This window comes from Mirounga leonina, unplaced genomic scaffold (genome assembly GCF_011800145.1).
Source record: "Mirounga leonina isolate KUSES-001 unplaced genomic scaffold, KU_Mleo_1.0 Mir_82, whole genome shotgun sequence".
Classification (NCBI taxonomy): domain Eukaryota; kingdom Metazoa; phylum Chordata; class Mammalia; order Carnivora; family Phocidae; genus Mirounga; species Mirounga leonina.
The window spans coordinates 30,898,880-30,911,953 of NW_023270825.1; the positions used below are offsets into that span (position 1 = coordinate 30,898,880).

General features: G+C 51.0%; 1 protein-coding gene across 1 annotated transcript in view; it reads right to left on the reverse strand.

Annotated features, from left to right (window-relative positions):
* Window positions 1-8,960: 8,960 nt before the first annotated feature.
* Window positions 8,961-13,074, reverse strand: part of SUSD6 (sushi domain containing 6) — a 91,233-nt gene continuing 87,119 nt past the window's right edge. The window contains exon 6 of the mRNA XM_034992594.1: window positions 8,961-12,992. Coding sequence (XP_034848485.1) covers window positions 12,967-12,992 — 26 coding nt within the window. The 3' untranslated portion in view covers window positions 8,961-12,966. The remainder of the gene's footprint in view (window positions 12,993-13,074) is intronic.

Below are 13,074 nucleotides of genomic sequence, written 5' to 3' on the forward strand. Positions count from 1 at the left end.
AAGACAGGGTGTCAGTCCACTCCAGCTCCCGGGACTCTGTTTTCACCCCCCGACTTGCTATCTCCAGTGGCTGACGTCCATCAGGCTCATCAGCTCCTTCTGCAGTCTTCCCATCTCAGAGAACCCAGAATCTGAGAGCCAGTTTTGATATTTTCCTCTCCCCGCTGCCCCCCGTGTCCTATCCATTGCCAAGTACTGAAGAGTCTGCCTCCAAAGGACGTCTGAGATTTGTCCATTTCTCCCCATTTCTCCTGTGGACCTGCAGCATGGGCACCATCTGGGAACGTGTTAGAAACACAGGGTTTCGGGCACCTGGGTGGCTCAGTTGGTTGAGCGACTGCCTTCGGCTCAGGTCATGATCCTGGGGTCCCGGGATCGAGTCCCACATCGGGCTCCCTGCTCGGTGGGGAGTCTGCTTCTCCCTCTGACCCTCCCCCCTCTCATGTGCTCTCTCTCATTCTCTCTCTCTCAAATAAATAAATAAAATCTTTAAAAAAAAGAAAAGAAAAGAAACACAGGGTTTCAGGTCAGGCCTACTGGATCCCAATCTACATTTCAGTAAGCTCCTATCGTGTGACCAGGGGATTCTTGATGCTCGGTGCTGGCTCATCTCTCTGCACCTGCCCTTACCTTCCTCTGCCCATTTGCAACAGAGTAAGAAGAACCTTTTGGAGACACACCAGATTATTTCAGTTCCCTGCGAAACTCCTTCCATGGCTTCAGTGCTCTTAGGTGATGGACAAGGTCTTGATCATGGCCAAGGAGACTTGCCTAGCCCTGCAGCATGGTCTCACCCCACTCTCCTGGCTCCCAGCTCTGCCTACTTCACAGTTCCTGGTGTGTTGGACCTTTTACGTGGAACCCTCCTTGCCTAGCTAACCCCTATGCGTTTTTGCATCTCATGGCTTCCTCAAGGAAGCTCTTCCTGATCCAGCTGACCAGACCAGTTCTCACAGTAGGAACCATGTGGATCTGTGCCCCTCTGTATTCTTAGTGCCCAGCATAGAATTTGGCACATAGTAGGTGCTCAACCCACACTTGTTAATCACTGATGTGTCAGTGCAGGCCCATGAGTGGGTGAGTGCTTGTGTTTCTGGAAATACTGTGACTCTCCATCCCAGGAATATAAGAACCAAGCCAGTCAGCATCCTGACCTGGTAGAGCCACAGAGGCTGTGTCCCCAAGAAACCTCTCTCTGCACACTGTCCCACCAATCCCGGTTTGCCTTTGCAGCCTCAGTGTTCAAGTAGCTACGGGGAGAAGTAGGAGGGGCTGGGTCACTGCTTACCTGGTTTTGCCCTCACAGACAGGCTGTCCTTTACTCCTTCAACTCCCTCTACAACTTGCTATGGGGGCCAGCTACTTCTATTTTCACCCCAGAAGCAATTCCCTGGCTCTATTCCCCCGCCCAGCCCCCCAAACAAGGGTGAGAAACTCTTCCCTGGTTCCTGGCTCCTCAGTCCCACACTCCTTGACCTTCTGCACTGGCCCCTGACATGCTCTTTCCAATCAAAGCTTTCCTTCATTTCTCTATTTCCCCCTTTTCTTCTCCTTGCCATAGACATGTACAGTCTTTTTGGCCCTTTTGTCTGTTTCTCTTCATACAGTCAACCACAGAGCTCGGAACCCTTGACCTGAATGATCGCCCCAAACAGGTGAGCACTCCTCCCATTTCTTCCAGATGGACTCAAGCCCGCCTGTGTTCTAATCATCCAAGGCCTGCCCCTCCTCCTCTCTCATCAGCATGTGGTCTCCGGCTTGGCTCTCACTCCAACTCACTGTCCACCAAGTTCTTTTCTAAGGTATTATGTTCAGAGCACATCATTCGGTCTTCAAATCCTTACAAAGCTTTCACTTGCCTATGGAACCACGTCCACATCCCTAGTACGGCATTCAAAGTCCTGCTCCCGGGGGACTCAGTGGGTGAAGCGTCTGCCTTGGGCTCAGTTCATGATCCCGGGGTCCTGGGATCGAGCCCCATGTCGGGCTCCCTGCTCTGTGGGAGCTTGTTTCTCCCTCTCCCTGCCGCTCCCTCTGCTTGTGTGCTCTCTCCCTCTCTCTCTCTGTCAAATAAATAAATAAAATCTTAAAACAAAAAGTCCCGCTCCACCTGGGTGCTGACTGACATACCTCCCTCGCCGCCTCCCTCCCTGACTCCCTTTTTGCCTGGATAGGTCACTGTTGTCAGAGAGAGCCTTGGTCAGACCCCCATTTTGAGACTGGATGTCCTAGGTTGCTAGGGCTGCTGCCCAGGTGGCTTAAACAACAGAAATGTATTTTTTCACAGTTGTGGAGGCCAGAAGTCCCAGATCAAGAGGGCAGCAGGGACTGTTCCATCTGAGGGCCGTGAGGGAAGGGCGTGTCCCAGGCCTGTCTCCTGGCCTTGTGGATGCTGTCTTCTCCCTATGTCTTTACATCGTCTTCCCTCGGGATGTGTCTGTGTCCCAATTCCCTATGCTTATAAGGACACCAATCATTTGGGATTAGGACCTGCCCTAATGACCTCATTTGAACTTAATTACCTCTTTAAAAACACTACCTCCAAATAGGATTTCCACATATGCATTTTCGGGGGAAGACAATCCAATGCATAACACTGAAGATCCCAAGAAATCATTTTTGTTTTCTCAGGGAAGGAAGATGGAAATAACAGGCAATGCATACTACTTATAGTTCTTAAATATGGCCCTACGAGGAGCTGTGTGTTCCTTTCCGGAAGGCAGATTGCTAGTTTGGAACAAGAGCAGAGATCAGATAAATTGGCAAATTTTCTTGTGAATATTCCTTCTGATCCCAGGTAACACACATTTTGCATTTTTAGAAATAATGTATTAAACAGGTAATACATTCACTTGCTTCCAAATTCAAAATTACAAAAGGTGTAAAAGATGACCCTTCCTCCGAGTGACTCTCCCTTCCCAGAGGCACCTAATGCTGCCTGGATCAGGAAGGATCCTCTGTACATAGAAAAACATGCACTTAGACACATTTCTTTGTATCTCTTTTGTGTCCACAAAGATAGTATTCATACACTTGTTCTGTACTTGGCTTTTTCCATACAACAATGTATTGTGTAGATTGGTCCAGAGCTATTTTATTCTGTTTTCTGTATCCGTTTTGTGCTTGCATGTATCATACGTGTTTAACCCCATTTTGGTGATTATTTAGGTTCTTTTTAAATTTGGGCTTTATTAGACACTTGCAGTGACTAGCCTGTACACATAAGATATTTGACATATGAACAAGGATATCTGTAGAAAAAATCCCTGAGATCAGAATTTCTAGGTCAAACGGTATATTGCAATCTTTTTAAAAGTAAATAATTTTATTTAGAAACAATCACCAACTTTGTTTCTTGAACCATTTGGGAGTACATTGCCCAATCCCCTCCAAAGACCTTAGCATGTATTTCCTACAAACGAGGACTTTCTCCTACAAAACCACGATATAAGCAACAAATCTAGAAATTAACATGGATGTGGTATCTTTACACCCCATTTAAGTGTTGCCGATAGTTCCAATAATATCGTTTGTCCAGTTTAAAGTCATGTCTTACATTTCTTTTTATTCAAGTCTCTTTTGTGTCCTTCATTCTGGAACAATTCCTCAGTCTAACCTCGACTTTCATGACCCTGACATTTTAAAGATTACAGGCCAATTCTTTTGTATCACTCAATTTGGATTGTCTCATTTTTTTCATGTTTGGATTTAGGTTGCATTTCAGTGGGAACATCATGAAAATGATGCTGGTTTCTCTCCTTGCATCCCATCAGGTGGTGCATGATTTTGATTTGTCCCATTTGATTAAAGTAGTGTCTATCAGGCTTCTGTTTATCTATATGGACTCATGGTCTCCTGTTTTATTCAATGGATTAGAATCCATTATCATCACTATTTACTTTGATGCTCACGTTGCTCCTGATTTAGTCAGTAGAAGAAACTTCAAGTGGAGTTTTTTTTTTTTTTTTAAGATTTTATTTATTTATTTGACAGAGAGACACAGCGAGAGAGGGAACAGAAGCAGGGGGAGTGGGAGAAGGAGAAGCAGGCTTCCCGCCGAGCAGGGATCCCGATGTGGGACTCGATCCCAGGACCCTGGGATCATGACCTGAGCCGAAGGCAGACGCTTAACGACTGAGCCACCCACGCGCCCCCAAGTGGGAGTCTTTTGGGCATATACTCATCATTCTTTGAACACTTTCTTGCTTTCAGGCCCGCCACATGATCTTCCTGCCTCGGCTTTGGACTCAGCCATTTCTCCAAAGACTCCTGGTTCCTTTTAGTGGAAAATTGTATTTAAAAGCCAAGATCTGAACTCTAGGTGTGTTCACGGCTCTTGAGGTACCAGTGCTGCCAAGCCCTCTGGAGAGAGCTAGGGAGTATCTGTGCGTATGTGTACATGTGAGCATGCACTACGTCTGTATTTATTTCTGCATCTGTTTAAGTAGATAGAAAACCAGGAGTGTTTTCTCAAATACCTACAATCACAAATACCTACAATTCCAATCTGCCCCTGAAGCGTTGCTGTTTTGTTTCCCTTTCTGATGTTGTGACCGAATGGCTTTAGAACAGACTTGTTCAGCAAGAGAAGGGCCAGGAACTGCACTGTAACTGGATTGTCGTTGCCAAATTGCCTTGCAAAGAGAATGTACAGTTTACACTCCCACTTGGTATTTTTAAACCTTTCCTTCTGCCAGTATCATAGGTGGAAAATGTCGTCTCTGATGTTTTAACATGTATTACTTTATTATAAGATAGCTTGATCATTTTTGAATGTTTCTAATGATGAATAGAGGCACTTGGCAAGAAAGGAGTGTTGTAGTTGGATGCAACTACCGTCCTTTAATCTCTGTCTTAAAGGAAACAATTCAAAAGGGTAAAAAAAACAAAACAAAACAAAAACCCCAAAACCAAAAACACTTCTTAACTTTGGAATTGCTACCTGGCTGTTGCTGGCAGAAACCTGTTTGCAGGCAGGGGGTCTCCCTTCTGTTGTCCGCCCCAAAGAGCAAGTGAACTGGCCCATGTGCTGGAGACTTGAATCGCTCCTGTGATTTCTGAAGACACCCCCTGCTGGCAGGGGCCTGGCGCTGGTGGATTGTGACCAGAAAGTCCCCTCTGCTCGGTGTTCTGTTTGTGTGCGGAATAGACTCTGGGACAGGAAGTCTCTAGGCACTTGTCTATGCGTGTGCTGAAATTTCTTTCTTGTGATTAAAATAATTAAAGTTTAGTCAAGGAAGAAGAAGAAAGTTATTTATTTTGACAGATCTTAAAACAACTATGTATTAGGTTGAAATTGCCCATATCTGACCTTTTTTATTAACCTGCCAAAACGGCAATTTTGGATGAGTCATAATTGTATAAGCTGGTACTTTTCTCCTACAGGGTCTCTATGGCCTAAAAAGTCCTCTTCACACTTCCCACGCCACAGCTCCTTGTTCACTTACTTCCCTACCTATAGTATTGCAACAAGATCCATTCTTCATGATGTCAAATAAATGGCACCTTCCCTGGGGAATCTTCACTCACCCCCTAAGAAATGAACTCTTCCTCCCTCTTCACCACCCAGGCACTATGCTGGTGGACGGTTAGATATTCCTTAAGTTCTGCCTTAAGTTTTAGGTAGCTCTTTAATCTTTCTCCCTATTAGTCTGCAAACTATTTGAGGACAAAGACTGAGTCTTATTCACTGTTGGGCCCCTGGAATCCAACACCAGGCTTTGTATAAAGTAGATTTAGATCTTTAAAAAAAAAAAGTTTGGGGGCCCCTGGGTGGCTCAGTCGGTTAAGCGGCTGCCTTCGGCTCAGGTCATGATCCCAGAGTCCTGGGATCGAGCCCCGCATCGGGCTCCCTGCTCAGCGGGAAGCCTGCTTCTCCCTCTCCCACTCCCCCTACTTGTGTTCCCTCTCTTGCTGTCTCTCTCTGTCAAATAAATAAATAAAATCTTAAAAAAAAAAAAAAAGTTTGTCGAATGAATGAACAAATAAATGCTTGGAGCAGGAGTGGGGATGGCCTTCCATCCCATAGACAGGCTAAGGCACCAAAAGTCCCTATGTCTTTGGAACCCTCAAGAGCTTCAGGACCACCCCAGAAGTCATAGCAGCCCTCATGCTTGGTGTTTGTATTGAGTCATAGTCCTTCCTTCACACACCCCAAATCACCCCAGATGTTCAGCCCTGGCCCACAGGCTTACCCTGCAAACAGGCTGCCTTTGCTGAAGGCGGGTTACTTGCTCCTCCAGGGAAGCTGTGTGTGGGGAAGTCCATCCTTGCCAAACCCTCCGCAGTGGCCTGCCAAGTTGAGAGTCACCTACTACCCCAGGCTCAGGAATAGTTCAAGCTGCCCGAGATGGGCTGCTCAGGACATTCCTAGGTTGTGAAATTTTCTTTGCTGGGGGCGCTGGAGTATCATGGGAAATCTGAAATGCCCAATAGCTGTTCACCTCTTGGCATGCGATGGGACGGTCCCTGAGATGTTCCTCTACCACCAGGGAGCTGACAGGAGTGAACTAGCTATGTATCTATGTATACATCTATCATGCATTATTTAATTATACAGGAGAAATTACAGTTTTGACTTTTCATCTCAAACATGGACATCTTGAACACCCAACTTGCACAATTTTCAATACGTCTTTTGTTTTTATAAACGGTAGACAAACCATACTTCCAAAACTCAGCTTCAGGAATAATGACACAAGTGTGAATCAAAACAATACCATTTTCTGGGCGCCTGGGTGGCTCAGTTGGTTGAGCGACTGCCTTCGGCTCAGGTCATGATCCTCGAGTCCCGGGATCGAGTCCCGCATCGGGCTCCCTGCTCAACAGGGAGTCTGCTTCTCCCTCTGACCCTCCCCCCCTCTCATGTGCTCTCTCTCTCTCTCTCAAATAAATAAGTAAAATCTTTAAAAAAAAAAATACCATTTTCTTTCAACTGGCGTATTTTTTTTTTTTTAAATGATAATCCCCATGCTGGTGGGGCTGTGGGAATGAGAGTATAATTTGGAATAACTTTCTTGTACATTCCTTTTCTCTCCTCCCATCCACCTGTTCCCACCAGAGGCAAAAGCACTTCAAGCCAGCCCTCCCCGCCAAGCATTGTTCCTTTGCACCCCCCATCTGTCTTCAAGAGAAAGGTAACCCCACGGGTGACCCCACGTGGACAAGGCTGCCTTCCCCAGCATTCCTTACCTGATGGGACACACTTCTGCCCGTTCTCCAGTAACAAAGAAGATGTACCTATCACAGAAGTAAGTAGTTTTTCCTTTTTACGTATTTTTTTCTTGTGGAGGAGCAACTCCTGCTGCTTTGTGAACTTATTTCCTATCACAGCCTGTGTAGCTGAAATGCCTCCTCCCCCACACCACGCTGGGCACTTCTCAGTCTTTGGGATGCGTGTCTGTCGTGTGTCCCCCAGTGAACCGTGTGTCATTTCCCTGCCATGACCTTGCTTTTCCCTCTGCCTGAAGCTCACTGGTTGGAACAGAGATTGAAAGGCAGAGTGAGGGCGGTGAGGGCCTTGGGAGGCGGGCCGTGTGGGCTGCTGGGCTGAGAACAGCACAGGGAGGAGATCACTTCCACAGAACCGCCTGGGTTTGAATTCACTCCCGGCCCCACCTCAGGCAAGTTAATCCACTTCTTTGTGCTTCAGTGTCAGTATATGGGCATTGGAGCTCGCAGCGATAGTGACGCTGGCCTTGTAGAGCCCGCCGTGTGGCTCCGGGGTTCACACACACGAGTGCGCAGAACTCTGCCTGCTACAGGGGGAGCGCTTGTGCGTTTCCGCCACTCTCACCGCGACTTTGAGAAGTTGGTGAAATGCTCGTCCCCTCGCCTCCTTGCAACGAAGGGCAGTGATGTTTGTGCAGACCTGACCTGAGGACTGGGGCTACAAAGGTGGAGGCTTGGCACGATGCTCCTCAAACATTTTCCCACCTGACCCTAAGTATCAGAGAAACATACCCTGGCCATTAATCATCCCCAGAGCAACTTCAAGAGTGGCCTGATTTTTTATCCCAAAGTTCCCCATCTTCCCTCTTCTCGCACCCTTACCACCTGTTGTAGCTGCTCAGATACGGTCGGCCTCTCCTACGTGGGGAGGACGTCTCCACCTGTGTGCGCTCTGCCCTCTGGTCCCGAGAACTCCGTCATTTTCCCTCCCCAGCCCGTGCCTTCCATTTCCCCAGCTCAGAGAGGGGGTTGCTAGCTGCTCACACTGCCTTCCTCCCAAGACCGACAACTTCTTACGTGCTCTCCAGTAGTGTTTTGTCGCCCTGAACATCCCCCTTAAAAGATGGGGAGAGCTTCCCCCCAGAAAAGGGGATCTCACTAAATCATTGTTGCTCAAAGCACTTCGAGCCGCGCAGAAGATGAAGTCGAAGTCAAACCTCCCCACTCCTCACTCGGAGGGCCCGGAGGGCCAGGGCCACCCGGCCTCTGCCGCTCTCCCCCCTCCTCAGCCCTGAGACCCACTCCTCTTTCTCTCCCCGCTGCACCTGCTTTCGGCACATGTGTGGTGTCCTGCCCCTTAGCCTGGCTGTGCGGGCCCTTGGCATTTCAGCTTACTTGCCATCCATCTAAAGGATGTTTGCTGACTGTCCCCTGGCATAGCTTCCGTGATCATCGAGGCATGCTGTTGGAACTGTCCGCCTTCCCGGCAAGGGAGAGATTCCTCGGAGTCCCAGCGCAGCACATGGCTGACATACTGAGGACCTCTGCAGAGACATGAATCTATTTCCACCAAGGCCTGGGCTCTCTCTTCCCTGAATGGCACACTCCCTGTCCCGTCTGCTCCCGCTAGACACCCCGCCCGGGAGCTGGCGCTTCATCCCATCAGGAGCTCCCACCACATGCACTCCTTTCGTTCTCGGGTTTCTACAAAAACTTTCTGGAAGGATCACATCTCTCACAACTGCCTTCATAAGAACCTTTTTTTTAATTATTATTTAGAAATGCAGTTATATACATAGAACAATTAAAATTAAATTAAACTTTGTACAAATATTAAAATACTATCTTCACACCCACTGCAATGTACAGGATACCAAAAAATATATATATAAAATAAAGCAAACCCAAACTGATTGAGTGACATCCTGCACAGAGTCAATGATGCATGTGTCGTTTGCAACCATTATATAGGAGTACCATTCTGCAAAGGATTCCATAGTGGTGTGATAAGAAGCCAGGGCAGGGTGTGGTGGGCTGCCATGCAACCCGAGTCCATCTCCCCTCCTGCTTGGCAATCTGAGTGCTTGGCCCCTACATGCCCTCCAGTTAGCTCTGCTGCCCGACAGAGGGCTCAACCTGGGGGTTTTCATTCAAAATTCTATTAGGTTTTCAACTGGAGATTAAGAGGAGCTGCTTCCCAGCAAAGCTGAGCCTGCTGCCTTTCCCTGTCCAGGGAACCAGCTACTCTACCACTCGGTCCATGCTTCTGCCAAGCAAAATCTCTTTCAGCCCCTCCCCGGGCACCGGGAGCGACTGGCCCTCTACTGAGAGCCAGGGCCCCAAGCAGCAACCCCCGAGAGAAGCCCCCAGCATCACTGTCCTCAGCAAGCACATCCGGAATTACACTGTAAAGCCTGTGTACCACTTCCCTTCTGGGTCCTTTATTCTCTTTTAAGGAGGAAAGAAAGGCAAGGATGTAGAAGTGTTTGCAGCATATCCCATTTTCTATGTGACGGTGTTCCCTGCAAACGGAAGAGACACTGCTGTGTGGCAAGCAGGTGGTTCGAGAGCTCAGGCAGAACCGGGAGGGGAGGGGCCGAGCGCCTGGGGATCCCTGTGCCAGCACTAAAGAAGCAGGAAAAGTCTACCTTTGTCTGTCTTGCCATCAGGCTTCTCCAAAGAACTTGAAAGCTGGGGGGGAAGGGGAGAGGAGGAGGGGGAAGGGATGAATGGGGAAGACAACATGAGCTTAAGTTCTGTTTGCAAATGGAGTGTTAGTAGAATGCACATTGAAATGCCTTGTAAAGCCAAAAGAACTTGCAAAGTGGCTAGGATTCAGCCCATTTCACAGTTCACACAAGTGAAACAGGAACACAGCACACAAAATTCAGAAATAGCAAAACAGAGAGCCTATCTGCTAAACTAAGGCATTGAAAGGGACAGAAATCTTTAGCGATTTTCACCACATACTGGCCCTTGAAAGTCGCTGGCATGTGACTGCAAGTCACCAGAATATAAAACCTGCACTGAGTCAGCTCATGTGTGCAAAAAGACACTTTTAGTCCTTTGGTTCGGGCCATTCTCCTGGACAAGCCCTCTGCTGGACTCCGCTAGAGGTGAGCCTTGGAAAAGCCAGGCCCTGGGCGTTTCTCCCACCTGCTCTAGGCTCCTTTGGCAGCCTCCCGCCTAATGACCTGCTCCGTGCCACGGCCCTTGTCTCCCGCCGGGCTCCACCGCAAGGCAGCTGTGGAGTCCCTAATCCCTTAAAAGGGACAAAGCCCAGAAGCCCTAGAAAGAGCAGCACCTGGCTGATGGCTAAGAAACTGCTCCAGAGAAGTGCGAGGTGAATGGGAGGCCCAGGGGCTCCCGGGGCAGGGACGTGGGAGGGGGGCCTCAGCAAAGCCAATGACGCAGGGGAGGGGAGAGAGGGGGTAAGGGAGTGTGTGTGCACTAGGTTCCCACTTATCCAGACTTTCTTTCCTACCAGGTAGGCAAGTCTGGGCTTGTGATCCCCAGGATGGTGTTAATGGCGGGCGAGGTGGAAGAAGGCTTCAGAAGAAAGGCTTTTCATTTTTTTTTTTTTTTTTCCAAGGGCTAAGCCGGTCACCTATGTGGCTGAACAAACCCAAAACAAATAGTGCAGTCTCTTAGGGGGGAAAACCCAGAGTAATGGTATAAAAAAAGGGTAAGATTTTCCATTTTAAAAAATATTCTAGGCTGCAAGCCCAAGAGTGAGACTTTGGATCCCTCCACCATTTGTCCCTGCTTTCTTTTCTGGAGGAAGACAAGGGCACCCCTCCGTGCATGAAGAGGCAACTCGGGTCCGTAGGGACCCCATCCTCCAGATGGGCCCAGTGCTAGCGACTGCTGGAGGCACGGCTCCGGCAACGGCCTCTTCGGAGGCCAAGGCCAGGCCCCCCGGGCGTCTGCAGGTCCCTCGGAGGCTTGCGTTCCAGCATCTCCGCCAACCTGCTCCATATGGAACCAGCCGGCTCCTGGAGGGAGGAAGGGGGTTGCCCGCAGGCCCAGCAGGCACTGCCCTTACCCTGAGCGAAGGAAGCCTACAGTGGTGCCAGGAGGCTGGGAAGGAGCGGGCGGTAAAGTGCGTGAGAGAGTAACGCAGGAGGCCGAGAGGAGGCCATTCCCCTAACCTGGCGGCCGCCCACGCCTGGAGCTACCCTGTCAGGTCAGGTACTGAAAATAAACTGGGTTCTCTACTGTTCTCACCACCCCAAACAGAGCGGCCTGGGGGAGCAGAGGTGCCGGCGGGGTCAGCGACAAGTCTCCCAGCCCCAGTGCTTCAAAACCAAAACAGAAATAAACCTCCCTCAATGCCACATCTTCTGAGGATGGCAGTAGCCTGGCTGCGCCCTGCCACCCCAGCCTTGGTCAGCACCCGCAGGTGGCAGAGTGAGAGCCCCCCGAAGAGCAGCGGGGAGCGCAGAGCCCACCCCCTTCGACGGCGGGGCTCCAGGGCCAGGCTGCTTGGCGAGCTTCCACCCACCGCAGACCAGCGAGGCGGGGTGTCGAGGCTCTCAGCCCCTCGCCCAGGTGCCGGGGGGAGCAGGGAGTCCTGTGTCCGCTGTGACCTGTGGAAGGGCGGCAGGGGAAACACGAGGAGGAAAAGCAGCGGTGCGCGAGCAGCAGCTCGCTTCCGGGCGCAATTACTAAGGCACGTGACTGGGGTGACGAGGCCCCTCAGGACCGGGGCTGGAGCCGCCTGCAGCTGCCTGGGGACTCGGTCTGTGCCTCCCAGGCTCCCTTGCGTCACCACGAACCCAGAACGGGGCAACCTGCCCCGAACGCCAGCGGCCCCTCGCGCATTCCGCGGCCCCTCAGCAACTCCCCCGTCCCAGCGGTGATTCACCTCGGGCCCTGTGGGCAGCAAGCCAGCGGAGGTTGCCAAGGATCCAACCCAGGAGGCAGCAGGCCACCTCCCCTCACGCTCCAGCGGGACAGAGAAAACCACGGCCGGGAAGGCCAGTGCTGCACGTGGAAGTGAGGACTCGCGTTTCAGGAAGACAACCGTCTTCAGCCACCTTCCTTCCCTCCCTCAGGATCTTCTCCATGCTTCTTGGGAACTCACCAGGGCCGGGAGCCAGCACCTCGGAGCCGGACAGCTGGGCGCTGGCATAGCTTTGGCATGGCTGTCCCCACATCCTCCATCCTCGGCCAAAGCAACGTGCCACCGGTGTCAGCTAAGGGCAGGCCCAGGGACCCACATTCTTGCCCTAAGCAGAGCCACGCTTGGATCTGCCCCTGCCAAGGGCAGCGGTGCCAGCCCTCCGAGGTAAGAGGCCAGCCCCAGCCCCAGTCCCGGCCCCCCGTGGGGCAGAGGCCGTGGGGCAGCCTCTAAGGCTTGCAGGACAGCCACGAGCCCGCCTGACAGGGGAACTGGAGGGGCTGGGGGGAAGGCACAAGTAAACACAGCGGCTCTCAGGCCCGCGCAGGCTGGTGGGGTCTGCCGCCAGAGAGCGGGCTGGGGGGGGACCCAGCGGGCCCTGGGAAAGGAAGAGCTCAGTCCAGCACATTCAGATATGTCCCCGACACAGATGGGCAGGCCAGGCTAGGCAAAAGGCCAGTTCCTCCAGCTGTCCAGCAGGCAGATGGCGAGACTCTTCCTCGAGCTTCCAGCAAGGCGGGCCTGGAGGCCCTCAGACATACAGAGATACACAGATACACAGGTGGCAGCTCAGGTATCCGGGTAGGGTGGCTGGAGTACAGGGCGCTCAAAACCCCAGGAGAGGGCAGAAGGACAAGAGGACCGTTGCAGAGAGGAGAGGCCCGTGACAGCGCTCATGCTTCTTTCAACAGTGGGATATCTGCAGGAAGAGAAGACAGGAAAGCACAGTGGTTACCCTGCTGGGGGGGGGGGGGCCTCTCTCTGCAGCACACCTGATCCCA